The 24,852-nt window shown below is 49.9% G+C and overlaps 1 protein-coding gene across 3 annotated transcripts in view; it reads left to right on the top strand.

Moving 5' to 3' along the window:
* Positions 1-24,852, top strand: part of LOC124037440 (transducin-like enhancer protein 3-B) — a 90,577-nt gene that overhangs the window by 5,442 nt on the left and 60,283 nt on the right. For 2 of the 3 annotated variants that reach the window (XM_046352138.1, XM_046352137.1), the window contains exons 4-5: positions 2,198-2,261; positions 9,570-9,614. In XM_046352138.1, coding sequence (XP_046208094.1) covers positions 2,198-2,261; positions 9,570-9,614 — 109 coding nt within the window. Of the gene's footprint in view, positions 1-723; positions 745-2,197; positions 2,262-9,569; positions 9,615-24,852 lie in introns of those variants that run through there. The other variant, XM_046352139.1, reaches the window with a different exon arrangement.

Here is a 24,852-nt window from a genome sequence, read left to right as displayed (position 1 = left end):
GTTCCTGCAGGCCCAGTATCACAGGTAACTAGTCAGTTCCTGCAGGCCCAGTATCACAGGTAACTAGTCAGTTCCTGCAGGCCCAGTATCACAGGTAACTAGTCAGTTCCTGCAGGCCCAGTATCACAGGTAACTAGTCAGTTCCTGCAGGCCCAGTATCACAGGTAACTAGTCAGTTCCTGCAGGCCCAGTATCACAGGTAACTAGTCAGTTCCTGCAGGCCCAGTATCACAGGTAACTAGTCAGTTCCTGCAGGCCCAGTATCACAGGTAACTAGGTTCCTGCAGGCCCAGTATCACAGGTAACTAGTCAGTTCCTGCAGGCCCAGTATCACAGGTAACTAGTCAGTTCCTGCAGGCCCAGTATCACAGGTAACTAGTCAGTTCCTGCAGGCCCAGTATCACAGGTAACTAGTCAGTTCCTGCAGGCCCAGTATCACAGGTAACTAGTCAGTTCCTGCAGGCCCAGTATCAGGTAACTAGTCAGTTCCTGCAGGCCCAGTATCACAGGTAACTAGTCAGTTCCTGCAGGCCCAGTATCAACAGGTTCCTGCAGGCCCAGTATCACAGGTAACTAGTCAGTTCCTGCAGGCCCAGTATCACAGGTAACTAGTCAGTTCCTGTAGGCCCAGTATCACAGGTAACTAGTCAGTTCCTGCAGGCCCAGTATCACAGGTAACTAGTCAGTTCCTGCAGGCCCAGTATCACAGTTAACTAGTCAGTTCCTGCAGGCCCAGTATCACAGTTAACTAGTCACATATAAGCCTATTTCATTGCAATATGGTAGCCTTTCCAGGGCGTTTGCAGTACGACCATTCTACCAGCAGATCTAAATATTTTCAGCTGCGCCCTGGAATTAAAATTTAGGAGCACCAAGTGTGCCTTTAGAAACACATCACCCAGATGATTTACAGCACAGTACGCCCCCCCCCCACGCCTCGCCCTCCCGAATGGAGATTCACCACCGTCATGCCTCATTACTACAAAGAAAAACGTCTTATTACCTAAAACATATTTTTTCATTGTGCTCCTAAATGTATTTTGTGTACTCCCGAAATTGTTCAACTTATAAAATAAAAAATAAAATAAATAGTCGGCATAGAGTTTTGCGTGAAACTGAATTCTCTACGTTTGTGATTTCCTTTTAGATGCTCGTCCATCAGTATGGAAAAGCTTGGAGATGGTTTAAAAGCCCAAATCTTCACTGTGGTAATAGTCTCTTACAGACACGGAACGAGATCTGATTTGAACAGAGCGCTTCATATTATATTATTATATTATATTCATATTACCTGGCTCTACTTTTATTATTTGCAAACTCATCTAAATCAGGAGAGTTAATTAGCCCTGTGTTTGACCGCTCAATGTTGCTGCTGTTTTCAGAAAATTAAGGTGCTGAAGTTGACAAATGCAACAATGTGGTAAAGTGTTTTCAAACTAGACTGACAGTGATTTATTGAAGAGGCAGATCGTCCTTAATGGGACCCTATTGCCTATGTAGTGCACTACTTTAGACCAGAGCCCTATTGTCTATGTAGTGCACTACTTTAGACCAGAGCCCTATTGTCTATGTAGTGCACTACTTTAGCCAGAGCCCTATTCCCTATATAGTGCACTACTTTAGACTAGAGCCCTATTGCCTATGTAGTGCACTACTTTAGACCAGAGCCCTATTGCCTATATAGTACACTACTTTAGACCAGAGCCCTATTCCCTATATAGTGCACTACTTTAGACCAGAGCCCTATTGCCTATGTAGTGCACTACTTTAGACCAGAGCCCTATTGCCTATGTAGTGCACTACTTTAGACCAGAGCCCTATTCCCTATATAGTGCACTACTTTAGACCAGAGCCCTATTGCCTATGTAGTGCACTACTTTAGACCAGAGCCCTATTCCCTATATAGTGCACTACTTTAGACCAGAGCCCTATTGCCTATGTAGTGCACTACTTTAGACCAGAGCCCTATTCCCTATGTAGTGCACTACTTTAGACCAGAGCCCTATTGCCTATGTAGTGCACTACTTTAGACCAGAGCCCTATTCCCTATATAGTGCACTACTTTAGACCAGAGCCCTATTCCCTATATAGTACACTACTTTAGACCAGAACCCTATAGAACCCTATTCCCTATATAGTACACTACTTTAGACCAGAGAGACGCCTGTAAATTGACACCTTGTCTCCCTGTTTAAAGTCTTAAGGTGGAGTACGACAAGCTGTCCAATGAGAAGACAGAGATGCAACGTCACTATGTCATGGTAAGAGAACAAGAGGAGATCATTAAGATTCTGAATGAACAGGCTTGTTGATGAGGCATTATCTTCACCCTCTGGGTTTCATGTACCTTTCTGTGCTTCGTGTGTGTGTGTGTGTGTGTGTGTGTGTGTGTGTGTGTGTGTGTGTGTGTGTGTGTGTGTGTGTGTGTGTGTGTGTGTGTGTGTGTGTGTGTGTGTGTGTGTGGTGTCTCATACCTCAGATCAAAAGTTATTTGTTGCCGAATACAACAGGTGTTGACTTTACTGTGAAATGCTGACTTACAAGCCCTTAAACAATGTGTGGGGGTACCGGTACAGAGTCAATGTGGAGGCTATATACAGGGGGTACCGGTACAGAGTCAATGTGGAGGCTATAGACAGGGGGTACCGGTACAGAGTCAATGTGGTGGCTATATACAGGGGGTACCGGTACAGAGTCAATGTGGAGGCTATATACAGGGGGTACCGGTACAGAGTCAATGTGGAGGCTATATACAGGGGGTACCGGTACAGAGTCAATGTGGAGGCTATATACAGGGGGTGTGAGTCAATGTGGAGGCTATATACAGGGGGTACCGGTACAGAGTCAATATGGAGGCTATATACAGGGGACCGGTACAGAGTCAATGTGGAGGCTATATACAGGGGGTACCGGTACAGAGTCAATGTGGAGGCTATATACAGGGGGTACCGACAGAGTCAATGTGGAGGCTATATACAGGGGGTACCGGTACAGAGTCAATGTGGAGGCTATATACAGGGGTACCGGTCAGAGTCAATGTGGAGGCTATATACAGGGGGTACCGGTACAGAGTCAATGTGGAGGCTATATACAGGGGGTACCGGTACAGAGTCAATGTGGAGGCTATATACAGGGGGTACCGGTACAGAGTCAATGTGGAGGCTATATACAGGGGGTACCGGTAGAGTCAATGTGGAGGCTATATACAGGGGGTACCGGTACAGAGTCAATGGGAGGCTATATACAGGGGGTACAGACAGAGTCAATGTGGAGGCTATATACAGGGGGTACCGGTACAGAGTCAATGTGGAGGCTATATACAGGGGGTACCGGTACAGAGTCAATGTGGAGGCTATATACAGGGGGTACCGGTACAGAGTCAATGTGGAGGCTATATACAGGGGTACTGGTACAGAGTCAATGTGGAGGCTATATACAGGGGTACCGGTACAGAGTCAATGTGGAGGCTATATACAGGGGGTACCGGAGTCAATGTGGAGGCTATATACAGGGGGTACCGGTACAGAGTCAATGTGGAGGCTATATACAGGGGAGTCAATGTGGAGGCTATATACGGTACAGAGTCAATGTGGAGGCTATATACAGGGGGTACCGGTACAGAGTCAATGTGGAGGCTATATACAGGGGGTAACAGTACAGAGTCAATGTGTGGGGGACTCAGGTTAGTCGAGGTAATTCAGTTAATATATACTTGTAGGTAGAGTTATTAAAGTAACTATGCATAGATTATAAACAGAGAGTAGCAGCAGTGTAGAAGAGGGTCTGGGTAGTCCTTTGATTAGCTCTTCAGGAGTGTTATGGCTTGTGGTAGACGCTGTTAAGAAACCGGTCTCGCCGGTACCGCCCGGTAGCTGGTTGATAGGGGTGTGTGTTGTGCCTGTGGTTGATACAGTTGAAGTCAGAAGTTTACATACATTAAAACTCGTTTTTCAACCACTCCACACATTTCTTGTTAACAAACTATAGTTTTGGGAAGTCGGTAATATAATAGGACATCTACTTTGTGCATGACACAAGTAATTTTTCCAACAAATGTTTACAGACAGATTATTTCACTAATAATTCACTGTATCACAATTCCAGGGGGTCAGACGTTCACATACACTAAGTTGACTGCCTTTAAACAGCTTGGAAAATTCCAGAAAATTATGTCATGTCTTTAGAAGCTTCTGATAGGCTAATTGACATCATCATTTGAGTCAATTGGAGGTGTAACCTGTGGATGTATTTCAAGGCCTGCCTTCAAACTCAGTGACTCTTTGCTTGACATCATGGGACAAGCAAAAGACCTCAAAAAATCAATTGTAGACCTCCACAAGTCTGGTTCATCCTTGGGAGCAATGTCCAAACGGCTGAAGGTACCACGATCATCTGTACAAACAATAGCACACAAGTATAAACACCATGGGACCACGCAGCCGTCATACCGCTCAGGAAGGAGACGCGTTCTGTCTCCTAGAGATGAATGTACTTTAGTGAGAAAAGTGCACATCAATCTCAGAACAACAGCAAAGGACCTTGTGAAGATGCTGGAGGAAACGGGTACAAAAGTATCTATATCCACAGTAAAACGAGTCCTATATCGACGTAACATGAAAGTCCGCTCAGCAAGGAAGAAACCACTGCTCCAAAACCGCCATAAAAAAGCCAGACTACGGGTTGCAACTGCACATGGGGACAAACATCGTACTTTTTTGAGAAATGTCCTCTGGTCTGATGAAACAAAAATAGAACTGTTTGGCCATAATGACAATCATTATGTTTGGAGGACAAAGGGGGAGGCTTTGCAACCCGAAGAACACCATCCCAACCGTGAAGCACGGGGGTGGCAGCATCATGTTGTGGGAGTGCTTTGCTGCAGGAGGGACTGGTGCACTTCACAAAATAGATGGCATCATGAGGAAGGAAAATGTTGTGGATATATTGAAGGAACATCTCAAGACATCAGACAGGAAGTTAAAGCTTGGTCACAAATGAGTCTTCCACATGGGCAATGACCCCAAGCATACTTCCAAAGTTGTGGAAAAATGGCTTAAGGACAACAAAGTCAAGCTATTGGAGTGGCCATCACAAAGCCCTGACCTCAATCCTGTAGAAAATGTGTGGGCAGAACTGAAAAAGCGTGTGCGAGCAAGGAGGCCTACAAACCTGACTCAGTTACACCAGCTCTGTCAGGAGGAATGGGCCAAAATTCACACAACTTATTGTGGGAAGCTTGTGGAAGGCTACTGAGTGGCTGGGATATACTCCATACTTCTGAGTGGCTGGGATATACTCCATACTTCTGAGTGGCTGGGATATACTCCATACTACTGAGTGGCTGGGATATACTCCATACTACTGAGTGGCTGGGATATACTCCATACTACTGAGTGGCTGGGATATACTCCATACTACTGAGTGGCTGGGATATACTCCATACTACTGAGTGGCTGGGATATACTCCATACTACTGAATGGCTGGGATATACTCCATACTACTGAGTGGCTGGGATATACTCCATACTACTGAGTGGCTGGGATATACTCCATACTACTGTGGAGGACTTCATTGCTGGAACAATGCTGGGTGAAAAAGCCCAAATAAACTACACACACACACACACACACACACACACACACACACACACACACACACACACACACACACACACACACACACACACACACACACACACACACACACACACACACACACACACACACACACACACACACACACACACACACACACACACACACACACACACACACACACACACACACACACACACACACACACACACACACACACAGAAGATCACACACACACACAGAAGAACACACACACACACACACAGAAGATCACACACACACACCTAGAAGATCACACACACACACCTAGAAGATCACATACACACACATCTAGAAGATCACACACACACACACATCTAGAAGATCACACACACACTCACATCTAGAAGAACACACACACTCACATCTAGAAGAACACACACACGTCTAGAAGAACACACACACGTCTAGAAGAACACACACACACACACACACACACACACACACACACACACACACACACACACACACACACACACACACACACACACACACACACACACACACACACACACACACACACACACACACACACACACACACACACACACACACACACACACACACGTCTAGAAGAACACACAGAAATGTCTATTTGCTCAGTTGAACTATGTTGCTCTGTTCTCCTCTGATACCTCAGGCAGGTGTGTGAGTGACATGTAATCCATCGAGACCACAGGCAGCGGCGGTCAGAGACTCGGGGGCAGAAATGGATTTCCTGTGTGTGTGTGTGTGTGTGTGTGTGTGTGTGTGTGTGTGTGTGTGTGTGTGTGTGTGTGTGTGTGTGTGTGTGTGTGTGTGTGTGTGTGTGTGTGTGTGTGTGTGTGTGTGTGTGTGTGTGTGCAATTACTTTGAGAAGCTCAATGTACTATTCAGTCCATTAGCTTCTTCCAAAATGACCTTTGAACCAAGACGAGACGAGGAGAGAGCTGGTATGTCTGATAGCAGATCAGAGAGACACTGGCCCTCCCCGGTGTAACCGGATTCCTGAGACGGGTTGTGCCCCAAATGACAACCTATTCCCTATATAGTGCACTACTGTATGGGCAGTAGAGTGCCATTTCCCCTGTCAAAAGTAGTGCACTACTCTGTAGGCCATAGGGTACCATTTCAGTTGGAGATAGACAGCACTGTGCAGGGCTAAATGTAGGTGCTACTGCTGCCTCTCTTTCTCCACATTTATATTGTATATATTTATATTGTTTTAATCCTCGTTCTGTTCTGTTGTTTTAATCCTCATCCTGTTGTTTTAATCCTCATTCTGTTGTTTTAATCCTCATCCTGTTCTGTTGTTTTAATCCTCATCCTGTTCTGTTGTTTTAATCCTCATCCCTGTTCTGTTGTTTTAATCCTCATCCTGTTGTTTTAATCCTCATCCTGTTGTTTTAATCCTCATCCTGTTGTTTTAATCCTCATCCTGTTGTTTTAATCCTCATCCTGTTGTTTTAATCCTCATCCTGTTGTTTTAATCCTCATCCTGTTCTGTTGTTTTAATCCTCATCCTGTTCTGTTGTTTTAATCCTCATCCTGTTCTGTTGTTTTAATCCTCATCCTGTTCTGTTGTTTTAATCCTCATCCTGTTCTGTTTTAATCCTCATTCCTGTTGTTTTAATCCTCATTCCTGTTGTTTTAATCCTCATTCTGTTGTTTTAATCCTCATCCCTGTTCTGTTGTTTTAATCCTCATCCTGTTGTTTTAATCCTCATCCTGTTGTTTTAATATAATAATAATATAATATAATAATAATATAATAATAATATAATAATATATAATAATATATGCCATTTAGCAGACGCTTTTATCCAAAGCGACTTACAGTCATGTGTGCATACATTCTACGTATGGGTGGTCCCGGGAATCGAACTCACTACCCTGGCGTTACAAGCGCCATGCTCTACCAAGTGAGCTACCAACCTCATCCTCATCCTGTTCTGTTGTTTTAATCCTCATCCTGTTGTTTTAATCCTCATCCCTGTTCTGTTCTGCTATTGGTTTAGGCTCCTTCCCTGCTCTGCTATTGGTTTAGGCTCCTTCCCTGCTCTGCTATTGGTTTAGGCTCCTTCCCTGCTCTGCTATTGGTTTAGGCTCCTTCCCTGCTCTGCTATTGGTTTAGGTCCGTTAACACACCGTATTAACTATCAGCAGGCTGTTGGTTATCCGTTAATACAGGAGGTGTAAAGGCCCAATGCACTAATTTGGGCAATTTTTGTCTTTCTTTTTTTACACTGTCGATCAAACGTTTAACAACACCTACTCATTCAAGTTTGTTTTTTCTATATTTTTTAAAACTATTTTCTACATTGTAGACTAATTGTGAAGACGACAAAAAGTATGAAATAACACATATGGAATCATAAACTAATCAAAATATATTTTATATTTGAGATTCTTCAAAGTAGCCATCCCTTTGCCTTGATGACAGCTTTGCACACTCTTGGCATTCTCTCAACCAGCTTCATGAGGTAGTCACCTGGAATGCATTTCAATTAACAGGTGTGCCTTCAGTTAATTTGTGGAATTTCTTTCCTTCTTAATGCGTGTGAGCCAATCAGTTGTGTTGTGACAAGGTAGGGGTGGAATATACAGAGGACAGCCCATATTTGGTAAAAGACCAAGTCCATATTTTGGCAAGAACAGCTCAAATAAGCAAAGAGAAACAACAGTCCATCATTACTTTAAGACATGAAGGTCAATCAATACGGAAAATTAAGAACTTTGAATGTTTCTTCAGGTGCAGTCGTAAAAACCGTCAAGGGCTTTGATGAAACATGGTGTGCTGTAGGGAATATGTCTCCATCTGTAGGGAATATGTCTCCATCTGTAGGGAATATGTCTCCATCTGTAGTGACTGTAGTGAATATGGTTCCATCTGTAGTGACTGTAGTGAATATGGTTCCATCTGTAGTGACTGTAGTGAATATGGTTCCATCTGTAGTGACTGTAGTGAATATGGTTCCATCTGTAGGGAATATGGTTCCATCTGTAGTGACTGTAGGGAATATGTCTCCATCTGTAGGGAATATGGTTCCATCTGTAGTGAATATGGTTCCATCTGTAGTGAATATGTCTCCATCTGTAGGGAATATGGTTCCATCTGTAGTGAATATGGTTCCATCTGTAGGGAATATGTCTCCATCTGTAGGGAATATGGGTCCATCTGTAGTGAATATGGTTCCATCTGTAGTGAATATGTCTCCATCTGTAGGGAATATGTCTCCATCTGTAGGGAATATGTCTCCATCTGTAGGGAATATGTCTCCATCTGTAGTGACTGTAGTGAATATGGTTCCATCTGTAGTGACTGTAGGGAATATGGTTCCATCTGTAGTGACTGTAGTGAATATGGTTCCATCTGTAGTGACTGTAGTGAATATGGTTCCATCTGTAGGGAATATGGTTCCATCTGTAGTGACTGTAGGGAATATGTCTCCATCTGTAGGGAATATGGTTCCATCTGTAGTGAATATGGTTCCATCTGTAGTGAATATGTCTCCATCTGTAGGGAATATGGTTCCATCTGTAGTGAATATGGTTCCATCTGTAGGGAATATGTCTCCATCTGTAGGGAATATGGTTCCATCTGTAGTGAATATTGTTCCATCTGTAGTGAATATGTCTCCATCTGTAGTGAATATGTCTCCATCTGTAGGGAATATGTCTCCATCTGTAGGGAATATGTCTCCATCTGTAGTGACTGTAGTGAATATGGTTCCATCTGTAGTGACTGTAGGGAATATGGTTCCATCTGTAGTGACTGTAGTGAATATGGTTCCATCTGTAGTGACTGTAGTGAATATGGTTCCATCTGTAGTGACTGTAGTGAATATGGTTCCATCTGTAGTGACTGTAGGGAATATGGTGTTATTTCGTATCGTTTTAGTTAAAATAATCTTGTGGTCAAAATAATCATGACATTTCTTTCTCTTCTGTTGCAGTATTACGAGATGTCCTATGGTCTCAACATAGAGATGCAGAAACAGGTATGTCACCATCACTACCACTCCTCCTCTGTGATGGTCTGCCAGGGATTACGGTGCAGTAACAATGCATAGTCACTGCACTGTATGCTGGGTAAAATGGTCTGTTGATTTGGCTGTACAGAGCCTTCTGACAGTATTCACACCACCCTTGAGTTTTTCCACATTTTGTTGTTAGTCTGAATTTGAAAATGTATTCCGTTTAGATGTTGTGTTACTGGTCTACTCACACAATACCACATAATGACATCACAATACCCTACAATGACATCACAATACCCTACAATGACATCACAATACCCTATAATGACATCACAATACCCCATAGTGACATCACAATACCCCATAGTGACATCACAATACCCTATAATGACATCACAATACCCTATAATGACATCACAATACCCTATAATGACATCACAATACCCCATAGTGACATCACAATACCCCATACTGTCAAAGTGGAATTATGTTTTTAGACATTTTTACAAAATTCATAAAAAATGAAAAGCTGAAATGTCTTGAGTCAATAAGTATTCAAACCCAGCGTCATGTCAAAACTAAATCAGTTCAGGAGTAAAACATTTACTGAACAAATAATAACGTAATAAGTCGCATGGACTCACTCTGTGTGCAATAATAGTGTTTAACATGATTTATGAATGTCAACCTGATCTCTGTATCCCACACATACAATTATCAGTCGAGCAGTGAATTTCAAACACAGATTCAACCACAAAGACCAGGGAGGTTTTCCAATGCCTCAAAGAAGGGCACCGATTGGTAGATGGGTTAAAAAACTAAAAAGCAGACATTGAATATCCCTTTGATCATGGTGAAGTTATTAATTACACTTTGGATGGTGTATCAATACACCCAGTCACTACAAAGATACAGGCGTCCTTCCGAACTCAGTTGCCGGAGAGGAAGGAAACCACTCAGGGATTTCACCATGAGGCCAATGATGACTATAAACCAGTTACAGAGTTTAATGGCTGTGAGAGGAGATAACTTGAGGATGGATCAACAACATTGTAGTTACTCCACAATACCAACCTAAAGGACAGAGTGAAAGATGGAATGTAAAGAATAAACATTTTCCAAAACTTGCATCCTTGTTTGCCACGTGGCACTAATGTAAAACTGCAAAACATGTGGAAATGAACTCTTTGTCCAGAATACAAAAATACACAACCCATCACTGATCATCTGGTTCTGTCTGCTGGTTCTGTCTGCTGGTTCTGTCTGCTGGTTCTGTCTGCTGGTTCTGTCTGCTGGTTCTGTCTGCTTTCCAACAGACACTGGGAGACACATTCACCTTTCGGCATGACACCAAAACCACAAAACCAAATATACACTGGAGTTGCTTCCAACAGACACTGGGCGTCACTGCTATGGGCGTCACTGCCATGGGCGTCACTGCCATGAGCTACTTGCTATGGGCGTCACTGCTATGGGCGTCACTGCCATGGGCGTCACTGCCATGAGCTACTTGCTATGGGCGTCACTGCTATGGGCGTCACTGCCATGGGCGTCACTGCTATGGGCGTCACTGCTATGAGCTACTTGCTATGGGCGTCACTGCCATGAGCTACTTGCTATGGGCGTCACTGCTATGAGCTACTTGCTATGGGCGTCACTGCCATGAGCTACTTGCTATGGGCGTCACTGCTATGGGCGTCACTGCTATGGGCGTCACTGCCATGAGCTACTTGCTATGGGCGTCACTGCTATGGGCGTCACTGCTATGGGCGTCACTGCTATGAGCTACTTGCTATGGGCGTCACTGCCATGAGCTACCTGCTATGGCCGTCACTGCCATGAGCTACTTGCTATGGGCATCACTGCTATGGGCGTCACTGCTATGGGCGTCACTGCCATGAGCTACTTGCTATGGGCGTCACTGCTATGAGCTATTAGCTATGGGTGTCACTGCTATGAGCTACTTGCTATGGGCGTCACTGCTATGAGCTACTTGCTATGGGCGTCACTGCTATGGGCGTCACTGCTATGAGCTACTTGCTATGGGCGTCACTGCTATGGGCGTCACTGCTATGGGCGTCACTGCTATGGGCGTCACTGCTATGAGCTACTTGCTATGGGCGTCACTGCTATGGGCGTCACTGCTATGGGCGTCACTGCTATGGGCGTCACTGCTATGAGCTACTTGCTATGGGCGTACCTGCTATGGGCGTCACTGCTATGAGCTACCTGCTATGGGCGTCACTGCTATGAGCTACTTGCTATGGGCGTACCTGCTATGGGCGTCACTGCTATGAGCTACTTGCTATGGGCGTCACTGCTATGGGCGTGACTGCTATGAGCTACTTGCAATGTGCGTCACTGCTATGAGCTACTTGCTATGGGCGTCACTGCTATGAGCTACTTGCTATGGGCGTCACTGCTATGGGCGTCACTGCTATGAGCTACTTGCTATGGGCGTCACTGCTATGGGCGTCACTGCTATGGGCATCACTGCTATGGGCGTCACTGCTATGAGCTACTTGCTATGGGCGTCACTGCTACTAGCTACTTGCTATGGGCGTCACTGCTATGGGCGTCACTGCTATGAGCTACTTGCTATGGGCGTCACTGCTATGAGCTACTTGCTATGGGCGTCACTGATATGGGCGTCACTGCTATGAGCTACTTGCTATGGGCGTCACTGTTATGAGCTACTTGCTATGGGCGTCACTGATATGAGCTACTTGCTATGGGCGTCACTGATATGGGCGTCACTGCTATGAGCTACTTGCTATGGGCGTCACTGCTATGAGCTACTTGCTATGGGCGTCACTGCTATGGGCTACTTGCTATGGGCGTCACTGCTATGGGCTACTTGCTATGGGCGTCACTGATATGGGCGTCACTGCTATGAGCTACTTGCTATGGGCGTCACTGCCATGAGCTACTTGCTATGAGCGTCACTGCTATGGGCGTCACTGCTATGAGCTACTTGCTATGGGCGTCACTGCCATGAGCTACTTGCTATGGGCGTCACTGCCATGAGCTACTTGCTATGGGCGTCACTGCTATGAGCTACTTGCTATGGGCGTCACTGCTATGGGCGTCACTGCTATGGGCGTCACTGCTATGGGCATCACTGCTATGAGCTACTTGCTATGGGCGTCACTGCCATGAGCTACTTGCTACGTGCGTCACTGTCATGAGCTACCTGCTATGGGCGTCACTGCTATGGGCGTCACTGCTATGGGCGTCACTGCCATGAGCTACTTGCTATGGGCGTCACTGCTATGAGCTACTTGCTATGGGCGTCACTGCTATGAGCTACTTGCTATGGGCGTCACTGCTATGGGCGTCACTGCTATGGGCATCACTGCTATGGGCGTCACTGCTATGGGCGTCACTGCTATGAGCTACTTGCTATGGGCGTCACTGCCATGAGCTACTTGCTATGGGCGTCACTGCCATGAGCTACTTGCTATGGGCGTCACTGCCATGAGCTACTTGCTATGGGCGTCACTGCCATGAGCTACTTGCTATGGGCGTCACTGCTATGGGCGTACCTGCTATGGGCGTCACTGCTATGGGCGTCACTGCTATGAGCTACTTGCTATGGGCGTCACTGCTATGAGCTACTTGCTATGGGCGTCACTGCTATGAGCTACTTGCTATGGGCGTCACTGCTATGGGCGTCACTGCTATGGGCGTCACTGCCATGAGCTACTTGCTATGGGCGTCACTGCTATGAGCTACTTGCTATGGGCGTCACTGCTATGAGCTACTTGCTATGGGCGTCACTGCTATGAGCTACTTGCTATGGGCGTCACTGCTATGGGCGTCACTGCTATGAGCTACTTGCTATGGGCGTCACTGCTATGGGCGTCACTGCTATGGGCGTCACTGCTATGAGCTACTTGCTATGGGCGTACCTGCTATGGGCGTCACTGCTATGAGCTACTTGCTATGGGCGTCACTGCTATGAGCTACTTGCTATGGGCGTACCTGCTATGGGCGTCACTGCTATGAGCTACTTGCTATGGGCGTCACTGCTATGAGCTACTTGCTATGGGCGTCACTGCTATGAGCTACTTGCTATGGGCGTCACTGCTATGGGCGTCACTGCTATGAGCTACTTGCTATGGGCGTCACTGCTATGAGCTACTTGCTATGGGCGTCACTGCTATGAGCTACTTGCTATGGGCGTCACTGCTATGGGCGTCACTGCTATGAGCTACTTGCTATGGGCGTCACTGCTATGGGCGTCACTGCTATGGGCATCACTGCTATGGGCGTCACTGCTATGAGCTACTTGCTATGGGCGTCACTGCTACTAGCTACTTGCTATGGGCGTCACTGCTATGGGCGTCACTGCTATGAGCTACTTGCTATGGGCGTCACTGCTATGAGCTACTTGCTATGGGCGTCACTGCTATGAGCTACTTGCTATGGGCGTCACTGATATGGGCGTCACTGCTATGAGCTACTTGCTATGGGCGTCACTGTTATGAGCTACTTGCTATGGGCGTCACTGATATGAGCTACTTGCTATGGGCGTCACTGATATGGGCGTCACTGCTATGAGCTACTTGCTATGGGCGTCACTGCCCTGAGCTACTTGCTATGAGCGTCACTGCTATGGGCGTCACTGCTATGGGCGTCACTGCTATGAGCTACTTGCTATGGGCGTCACTGCCATGAGCTACCTGCTATGGCCGTCACTGCCATGAGCTACTTGCTATGGGCATCACTGCTATGGGCGTCACTGCTATGGGCGTCACTGCCATGAGCTACTTGCTATGGGCGTCACTGCTATGAGCTACTTGCTATGGGCGTCACTGCTATGAGCTACTTGCTATGGGCGTCACTGCTATGAGCTACTTGCTATGGGCGTCACTGCTATGGGCGTCACTGCTATGAGCTACTTGCTATGGGCGTCACTGCTATGGGCGTCACTGCTATGGGCGTCACTGCTATGGGCGTCACTGCTATGAGCTACTTGCTATGGGCGTCACTGCTATGGGCGTCACTGCTATGGGCGTCACTGCTATGGGCGTCACTGCTATGGGCGTCACTGCTATGAGCTACTTGCTATGGGCGTACCTGCTATGGGCGTCACTGCTATGAGCTACCTGCTATGGGCGTCACTGCTATGAGCTACTTGCTATGGGCGTACCTGCTATGGGCGTCACTGCTATGAGCTACTTGCTATGGGCGTCACTGCTATGGGCGTCACTGCTATGAGCTACTTGCAATGTGCGTCACTGCTATGAGCTACTTGCTATGGGCGTCACTGCTATGAGCTACTTGCTATGGGCGTCACTGCTATGGGCGTCACTGCTATGAGCTACTTGCTATGGGCGTCACTGCTATGGGCGTCACTGCTATGGGCATCACTGCTATGGGCGTCACTGCTATGAGCTACTTGCTATGGGCGTCACTGCTACTAGCTACTTGCTATGGGCGTCACTGCTATGGGCGTCACTGCTATGAGCTACTTGCTATGGGCGTCACTGTTATGAGCTACTTGCTATGGGCGTCACTGATATGAGCTACTTGCTATGGGCGTCACTGATATGGGCGTCACTGCTATGAGCTACTTGCTATGGGTGTCACTGCTATGAGCTACTTGCTATGGGCGTCACTGCTATGAGCTACTTGCTATGGGCGTCACTGCCATGAGCTACTTACTATGGGCGTCACTGCCATGGGCTACTTGCTATGGGCGTCACTGCTATGGGCTACTTGCTATGGGCGTCACTGCTATGGGCTACTTGCTATGGGCGTCACTGCTATGGGCTACTTGCTATGGGCGTCACTGCTATGAGCTACTTGCTATGGGCGTCACTGCTATGGGCTACTTGCTATGGGCGTCACTGCTATGAGCTACTTGCTATGGGCGTCACTGCTATGGGCTACTTGCTATGGGCGTCACTGCTATGAGCTACTTGCTATGGGCGTCACTGCTATGGGCTACTTGCTATGGGCGTCACTGCTATGGGCGTCACTGCTATGAGCTACTTGCTATGGGCGTCACTGCTATGGGCTACTTGCTATGGGCGTCACTGCTATGAGCTATGGGCGTCACTGCTGCTACTTGGGGCGTCACTGCTATGGGCTACTTGCTATGGGCGTCACTGCTATGGGCGTCACTGCTATGAGCTACTTGCTATGGGCGTCACTGCTATGGGTGTCACTGCTATGGGCGTCACTGCTATGGGCGTCACTGCTATGAGCTACTTGCTATGGGCGTCACTGCTATGAGCTACTTGCTATGGGCGTCACTGCTATGAGCTTCACGACTGACATTTGGACCAGCGATGTCAGCCAGCCCCATGAGTATGCTGAGTCTGACTTGCACAGTCGGCTCGTGGAGGATTTCCTACTGAGGAAAGTCAATGTGCTGGTTGTCATACCACTGCTGCCATTTCAATGGCATTTGAGAACATGTTTTAAACATGAACACATTTAGTAAGCTCTCATTCAAAACAACTAACTGGTGAAATTAGTTTATCAACTGTGTCTGCAGCAGGCCTCACTCTGTCTGCAGCAGGCCTCTCTCTGTCTGCAGCAGGCCTCTCTCTGTCTGCAGCAGGCCTCTCTCTGTCTGCAGCAGGCCTCTCTCTGTCTGCAGCAGGCCCCTCTCTGTCTCTCTGTCTGCAGCAGGCCCCTCTCTGTCTGCAGCAGGCCTCTCTCTGTCTGCAGCAGGCCTCTCTCTGTCTGCAGCAGGCCTCTCTGTCTGCAGCAGGCCTCTCTCTGTCTGCAGCAGGCCTCTCTCTGTCTCTCTGTCTGCAGCAGGCCCCTCTCTGTCTCTCTGTCTGCAGCAGGCCCCTCTCTGTCTCTCTGTCTGCAGCAGGCCTCTCTCTGTCTGCAGCAGGCCCCTCTCTGTCTGCAGCAGGCCCCTCTCTGTCTGCAGCAGGCCCCTCTCTGTCTGCAGCAGGCCTCTCTCTGTCTGCAGCAGGCCTCTCTCTGTCTGCAGCAGGCCTCTCTCTGTCTGTCTGCAGCAGGCCCCTCTGTCTGTCTGCAGCAGGCCCCTCTCTGTCTCTCTGTCTGCAGCAGGCCCCTCTCTGTCTGCAGCAGGCCCCTCTCTGTCTCTCTGTCTGCAGCAGGCCCCTCTCTGTCTCTCTGTCTGCAGCAGGCCCCTCTCTGTCTGCAGCAGGCCCCTCTCTGTCTGCAGCAGGCCCCTCTCTGTCTGCAGCAGGCCCCTCTCTGTCTGCAGCAGGCCCCTCTCTGTCTTTCTGTCTGCAGCAGGCCTCTCTCTGTCTCTCTGTCTGCAGCAGGCCTCTCTCTGTCTCTCTGTCTGCAGCAGGCCCCTCTCTGTCTCTCTGTCTGCAGCAGGCCTCTCTCTGTCTCTCTGTCTGCAGCAGGCCCCTCTCTGTCTCTCTGTCTGCAGCAGGCCCCTCTCTGTCTCTCTGTCTGCAGCAGGCCCCTCTCTGTCTCTCTGTCTGCAGCAGGCCCCTCTCTGTCTCTCTGTCTGCAGCAGGCCTCTCTCTGCAGCAGGCCTCTCTCTGTCTGCAGCAGGCCTCTCTCTGTCTGCAGCAGGCCTCTCTCTGTCTGCAGCAGGCCTCTCTCTGTCTGCAGCAGGCCTCTCTCTGTCTGCAGCAGGCCTCTCTCTGTCTGCAGTAATCTATCTGTCTTTAGCAGACGCTTTTATCCAAAGCTGACTCAGTCATGTCTGCATACATTCTACGTCTGGGTGGTCTGGGGGATCGAGGCCACTACCCTGTCGTGCAGCAGGCCTGCTCTGTCCAACTGTCTGCAGCAGGCCTCTCAGCACTGCAGCAGGCCCCTCTCTGTCTGTCTGTCTCTGTCTGTCTGTGTCTGCAGGGCCCTCTCTGTCTCTCTGTCTGCAGCAGGCCCCTCTGTCTCTCTGTCTGCAGCAGGCCTCTCTATCTCTCTGTCTGCAGCAGGCCCTCTCTGTCTGTCTGCAGCAGGCCTCTCTCTGTCTGTCTGTCTGTCTGCAGGCCCCTGTCTGTCTGCAGTCAGGCCCCTGTCTGTCTGCAGCAGGCCTCTGTCTGTCTGCAGCAGGCCCCTCTATGTCTCTCTGTCTGTCTGGCCCCTGTCTATCTCTGTCTGTCAGCAGTCATGTGTGCCTCTCTCTGTCTGTCAGGCCCCCACTCTCTGTCTGCAACAGGCCTCTCTGTCTGCAGCAGGCCTCTGTCTGTCTGCAGCAGGCCTCTCTCTGTCTGCAGCAGGCCTCTCTCTGTCTGCAGCAGGCCTCTCTCTGTCTGCAGCAGGCCCTCTCTGTCTCTCTGTCTGCAGCAGGCCTCTCTCTGTCTCTCTGTCTGCAGCAGGCCCCTCTCTGTGTCTGCAGCAGGCCTCTCTCTGTCTGTCTGTCTGCAGCAGGCCTCTCTCTGTCTCTCTGTCTGCAGCAGGCCCCTCTCTATCTGTCTGCAGCAGGCCCCTCTCTCTGTCTGCAGCAGGCCTCTCTCTGTCTGCAGCAGGCCTCTCTCTGTCTGCAGCAGGCCTCTCTGTCTGTCATGGCATTCAAACGTTGAAACTCAACAAAACTGACAGAGATTTAAATCAAACAATTTGAATCAAATTGTTTGAGGCCTGTGTGCAGACAGAGGGGTGGTCCTGGTAGAACTGGAGAGGGAGACAGAACTGAGAGGAACTGGCAGACAGAGAGAGAGAGAGGAACCTGCTGCAGACAGAGAGGAACCTGGGGGAACTGCAGACAGAGGGGGCCTGCTGGGGGAACTGAGAGAGGCCTGGCTGCAGAACTGGAGAGGGGGAACTGCTGCAGACAGGCCCCTCCTGTCTGCAGACTGAGAGGGAGGCCCCTGGGAGAGGGAGACAGGAGAGGCCTGGGGAGAGGGAGACAGAGAGATAGAGAGGGAGCCTGCTGGGGAGACAGAGGACATAGGGGGCCTGCTGCTCTGTCAGAGAGAGGCCCTGCAGACAGAGCTCTCTGTTGCAGACAGGAGGGGGGAGGAACTGGATGTCTCTGAGAGACAGAGAGAGGCCTGCTGGGAGACAGAGAGATAGAGAGGCCTGGAGAGGGGAGAGGGGAGGAACTGGACAGGGAGGATAGAGAGGGGCCTGGAGACAGAGAGACATGGAGGGGAGGAACTGGAGAGGGGAGGAACTGGAGGGGGGAACTGGAGGAACTGGGGGAGGAACTGGGGGGAGGAACTGGAGGGGGAGGAACTGGAGGGGGAGGAACTGGAGGGGGAGGAACTGGAGAGGGGGGAACTGGAGAGGGAGGAACTGGAGAGGGGAGGAACTGGAGAGGGGAGGAACTGGAGAGGGAGGAACTGGAGGGGGAGGAACTGGAGAGGGGAGGAACTGGAGAGGGGGAACTGGAGGAGGGGGAACTGGAGAGGGGGAACTGGAGAGGGGAGGAACTGGAGAGGGGGAACTGGAGAGGGGGGGGGAAACTGGCTGGAGGGGGAACTGGAGAGGGGGAACTGGAGGGGGAACTGGCGAGGGGGAACTGGAGAGGGGGGAACTGGAGAGGGGGAACTGGAGAGGGGGGAACTGGAGAGGGGGAACTGGAGAGGGGGAACTGGCGAGGGGGAACTGGCGAGGGGGAACTGGCGAGGGGAGGAACTGGACTGGCGAGGGAGGAACTGGCGAGGGAGGAACTGGCGAGGGAGGAACTGGAGAAGAGGGGGAGGAACGGGAGAGGGGAGAGGGAGGAACGGGAGAGGGAGGAACGGGAGAGGGGAGAGGGAGGAACGGGAGAGGGGAGGGGAGGAACGGGAGAGGGAGGAACTGGAGAGGGAGGAGGGGAGAGGGAGGAACTGGAGAGGGGAGAGGGAGGAACTGGAGAGGGGAGAGGGAGGAACTGGAGAGGGGAGGAACTGAGAGGGAGGAACGGGAGAAGGGAGGGGGAGGAACTGGGAGAGGGGGAACTGGAGAGGGAGGAACTGGGAGAGGGGGAGGAACTGGAGGGGGAGGAACTGGGGGGAGGGGAGAGGGAGGAACTGGAGAGGGAGGAACTGGAGGGGGGAGGGGAGAGGGAGGAACGGGCGAGGGAGGAACTGGCGAGGGGGAACTGGCGAGGGAGGAACTGGCGAGGGAGGAACTGGAGAGGGGAGGAACGGAGAGGGAGAGGGGGAGAGGGAGGAACGGGAGAGGGAGAGGGAGGAACGGGAGAGGGAGGAACGGGAGAGGGGAGAGGGAGGAACGGGAGAGGGGAGAGGGAGGAACGGGAGAAGGGAGAGGGAGGAACGGGAGGGAGAGGGAGGGGAGAGGGAGGAACGGGAGAGGGGAGAGGGAGGAACGGGAGAGGGGAGAGGGAGGAACGGGAGAGGGAGGGGGGGAACGGGAGAGGGGGAGGAACGGGGGAGGGAGGGGAGGAACGGGAGAGGGAGAGGGAGGAACTGGAGAGGGAGGAACGGGAGAGGGAGAGGGAGGAACGGGAGAGGGAGGAACTGGAGAGGGGAGGAACTGGAGAGGGAGGGGGGGAGGAACGGGAGAGGGAGAGGGAGAGGGAGGAACGGGAGAGGGAGGAACGGAACGGGGAACTGGAGGAACGGGAGAGGGGAGAGGGAGGAACGGGAGAGGGGAGAGGGAGGAACGGGAGAGGGGAGAGGGAGGAACGGGAGAGGGAGGAACGGGAGAGGGAGAGGGAGAGGGAGGAACTGGAGAGGGAGAGGGGAGAGGGAGGAACGGGAGAGGGAGGAACGGGAGGAACGGGAGAGGGGAGAGGGAGGAACGGGAGAGGGAGAAACGGGAGAGGGAGGAACGGGAGAGGGGAGAGGGAGGAACGGGAGAGGGAGGAACGGGAGAGGGGAGAGGGAGGAACGGGAGAGGGAGGAACGAGAGAGGGGAGAGGGAGGAACGGGAGAGGGGGGAACTGGAGAGGGAGGAACTGGAGACATTCTTGTGTTGTGAGCTGAGTTGGGAATCGGTGACAAGACCTGGGTTACCTGGGTTACCACACACACACACACACACACACACACACACACACACACACACACACACACACACACACACACACACACACACACACACACACACACACACACACACACACACACACACACACACACACACACACACACACACACACACACACACACACAGCCTTTGTTTGGAGATTGGCAAAGTGGCACGGAGTCAGCCGTGAGGTCAGACCGCTTTAATGAGATTAAAGGCAGGGGGGTGTGTGTCAGGTGATTTAATGAGATTAAAGGCAGGGGGGTGTGTGTCAGGTGATTTAATGAGATTAAAGGCCCTCTCCTCTAGTAGTTCATTACAGGGGGTAAAGCCCTCTCCTCTAGTAGTTCATTACAGGGGGTAAAGCCCTCTCCTCTAGTAGTTCATTACAGGAACCACGGGGGTAAAGCCCTCTCCTCTGGTAGTTCATTACAGGGGGTAAAGCCCTCTCCTCTAGTAGTTCATTACAGGGGGTAAAGCCCTCTCCTCTAGTAGTTCATTACAGGGGGTAAAGCCCTCTCCTCTGGTAGTTCATTACAGGGGGTAAAGCCCTCTCCTCTGGTAGTTCATTACAGGGGGTAAAGCCCTCTCCTCTAGTAGTTCATTACAGGGGGTAAAGCCCTCTCCTCTAGTAGTTCATTACAGGGGGTAAAGCCCTCTCCTCTAGTAGTTCATTACAGGGGGTAAAGCACTCTCCTCTAGTAGTTCATTACAGGGGGTAAAGCCCTCTCCTCTGGTAGTTCATTACAGGGGGTAAAGCCCTCTCCTCTAGTAGTTCATTACAGGGGTAAAGCCCTCTCCTCTGGTAGTTCATTACAGGGGGGAAAGCCCTCTCCTCTGGTAGTTCATTACAGGGGGTAAAGCCCTCTCCTCTGGTAGTTCATTACAGGGGTGGGAGGGGAGGGGTGGGTGGGGGAGGGGTGGAGGGAGGAGGGGAGGGGAGGTGAGGGAGGGGTAGAGGGGGAGGGGAGGTGAGGGAGGGGTAGAGGGGGAGGGGAGGGGTGAGGGGGAGGGGGAGGTGAGGGAGGGGTAGAGGGGGAGGGGTAGGGGGATGTGAGGGAGGACAAGCCAGGCCCTGTTTAAACAGGTTAATCGACTTCATGCATATAAGCGACAGGCTGACTGACTTTAATGAAGAACCTCAGAGCTGATGGAAGCTGACTGAATTATTCATCAGTCTAACCAGGCCTCAACCTGAAACAGCTGAACACAGTGACGAGAGAGGAAGAGGAGGAGGAAGCCCTAACCACCTGAACACAGTGTTAGTAATTAAACACCATCGAAGGCTCAGTGACGAGAGAGGAAGAGGAGGAGGAGGAGGAAGCCCTAACCACCTGAACACAGTGTTAGTAATTAAACACCATCGAAGGCTCAGTGACGAGAGAGGAAAAGGAGGAGGAAGCCCTAACCACCTGAACACAGTGTTAGTAATTAAACAGCATCGAAGGCTCAGTGAAGAGAGAGGAAGGGAGGAGGAAGCCCTAACCACCTGAACACAGTGTTAGTAATTAAACAGCATCGAAGGCTCAGTGACGAGAGAGGAAGAGAAGGAGGAGGAAGCACTAACCACCTGAACACAGTGTTAGTAATTAAACAGCATCGAAGGCTCAGTGACGAGAGAGGAAGAGGAGGAGGAAGCCCTAACCACCTGAACACAGTGTTAGTAATTAAACACCATCGAAGGCTCAGTGACGAGAGAGGAAGAGGAGGAGGAGGAGGGGGGAAGCCCTAACCACCTGAACACAGTGTTAGTAATTAAACAGCATCGAAGGCTCAGTGAAGAGAGAGGAAGAGGAGGAGGAAGCCCTAACCACCTGAACACAGTGTTAGTAATTAAACAGCATCGAAGGCTCAGTGAAGAGAGAAGAAGAGGAGGAGGAAGCCTAACCACCTGAACACAGTGTTAGTAATTAAACAGCATCGAAGGCTCAGTGACGAGAGAGGAAGAGAAGGAGGAGGAAGCACTAACCACCTGAACACAGTGTTAGTAATTAAACAGCATCGAAGGCTCAGTGACGAGAGAGGAAGAGGAGGAGGAAGCCCTAACCACCTGAACACAGTGTTAGTAATTAAACACCATCGAAGGCTCAGTGACGAGAGAGGAAGAGGAGGAGGAGGAGGAAGCCCTAACCACCTGAACACAGTGTTAGTAATTAAACAGCATCGAAGGCTCAGTGAAGAGAGAGGAAGAGGAGGAGGAAGCCCTAACCACCTGAACACAGTGTTAGTAATTAAACAGCATCGAAGGCTCAGTGACGAGAGAGGAAGAGGAGGAGGAGGAAGCCCTAACCACCTGAACACAGTGTTAGTAATTAAACAGCATCGAAGGCTCAGTGACGAGAGAGGAAGAGGAGGAGGAAGCCTAACCACCTGAACACAGTGTTAGTAATTAAACAGCATCAAAGGCTCAGTGACGAGAGAGGAAGAGGAGGAGGAGGAGGAAGCCCTAACCACCTGAACACAGTGTTAGTAATTAAACAGCATCGAAGGCTCAGTGACGAGAGAGGAAGAGGAGGAGGAAGCCCTAACCACCTGAACACAGTGTTAGTAATTAAACAGCATCGAAGGCTCAGTGACGAGAGAGGAAGAGGAGGAGGAGGAAGCACTAACCACCTGAACAGTGTTAGTAATTAAACAGCATCGAAGGCTCAGTGACGAGAGGAAGAGGAGGAGGAGGAAGCCCTAACCACCTGAACACAGTGTTAGTAATTAAACAGCATCGAAGGCACAGTGACGAGAGAGGAAGAGGAGGAGGAAGCCCTAACCACCTGAACACAGTGTTTGTAATTAAACAGCATCGAAGGCTCAGTGACGAGAGAGGAAGAGGAGGAGGAGGAAGCCCTCACCACCTGAACACAGTGTTAGTAATTAAACAGCATCGAAGGCTCAGTGACGAGAGAGGAAGAGGAGGAGGAGGAGGAAGCCTCAACCACCTGAACACAGTGTTTGTAATTAAACAGCATCGAAGGCTCAGTGACGAGAGGAAGAGGAGGAGGAGGAGGAGGGGGAGGAAGCCCTAACCACCTGAACACAGTGTTTGTAATTAAACAGCATCGAAGGCTCAGTGACGAGAGAGGAAGAGGAGGAGGAGGAGGAAGCCCTAACCACCTGAACACAGTGTTTGTAATTAAACAGCATCGAAGGCTCAGTGACGAGAGAGGAAGAGGAGGAGGAGGAAGCCCTAACCACCTGAACACAGTGTTAGTAATTAAACAGCATCGAAGGCTCAGTGACAAGAGAGGAAGAGGAGGAGGAGGAAGCCCTAACCACCTGAACACAGTGTTAGTAATTAAACAGCATCGAAGGCTCAGTGACGAGAGAGGAAGAGGAGGAGGAGGAAGCCCTAACCACCTGAACACAGTGTTAGTAATTAAACAGCATCGAAGGCTCAGTGAAGAGAGAGGAAGAGGAGGAGGAGGAAGCCCTAACCACCTGAACACAGTGTTAGTAATTAAACAGCATCGAAGGCTCAGTGACGAGAGGAAGAGGAGGAGGAGGAGGGGGAGGAAGCCCTAACCACCTGAACACAGTGTTAGTAATTAAACAGCATCGAAGGCTCAGTGACGAGAGGAAGAGGAGGAGGAGGAGGGGGAGGAAGCCCTAACCACCTGAACACAGTGTTTGTAATTAAACAGCATCGAAGGAAGACAGGAAGAGGAAGTAGGCAGTAAGCGGAGGGTTATCTGAGGAAATCCATTCCTCTAACAGTTCCTTGTTGTTATTATTGAGGAGGAGGAGGAACTGGCTTCATGTGGGTTGATCAGATCAGCTGGCAGCATGACACACAGACGGAACAGAAACTCAGCTGAGATTGTGTGTGTGCGTACGTGTGTAAAAAAAAAACCCACAGAGATAAAGGCATTGCCATGACGACATGATCAACTGGGTAGGACTTCCAACTTCATGAGTGGATCCCTCCTCCTGATTTGGCGTCTCCTCCCTCCCCTTCCCGGGTGTGAAATGACAACGAGCTCAGTTGGTAGAGCATGGCGCTTGTAACGCCAGGGTAGTGGGTTCGATCCCCGGGACCACCCATACGTAGAATGTATGCACACATGACTGTAAGTCGCTTTGGATAAAAGCGTCTGCTAAATGGCATATATTATTATTATATTATTATTATATTATATTAAGAGGTCTCGGGCTTTCTACTGAGCACAGGAGATCACACCGGCAGGACCAGAGCATCTGTGGAATTTATGACGCCTCAGTGTTCGACCCAGGGAAAACACACACACACACACACACACACACACACACACACACACACACACACACACACACACACACACACACACACACACACACACACACACACACACACACACACACACACACACACACACACACACACACACACACACACACACACTCTGCAGTCAGACCA

This window comes from Oncorhynchus gorbuscha, linkage group LG06, assembly GCF_021184085.1.
Source record: "Oncorhynchus gorbuscha isolate QuinsamMale2020 ecotype Even-year linkage group LG06, OgorEven_v1.0, whole genome shotgun sequence".
NCBI lineage: Eukaryota > Metazoa > Chordata > Actinopteri > Salmoniformes > Salmonidae > Oncorhynchus > Oncorhynchus gorbuscha.
The sequence above is the reverse complement of the archived record's forward strand: the minus strand, read 5'-3'. Positions and strand labels throughout refer to the sequence as shown.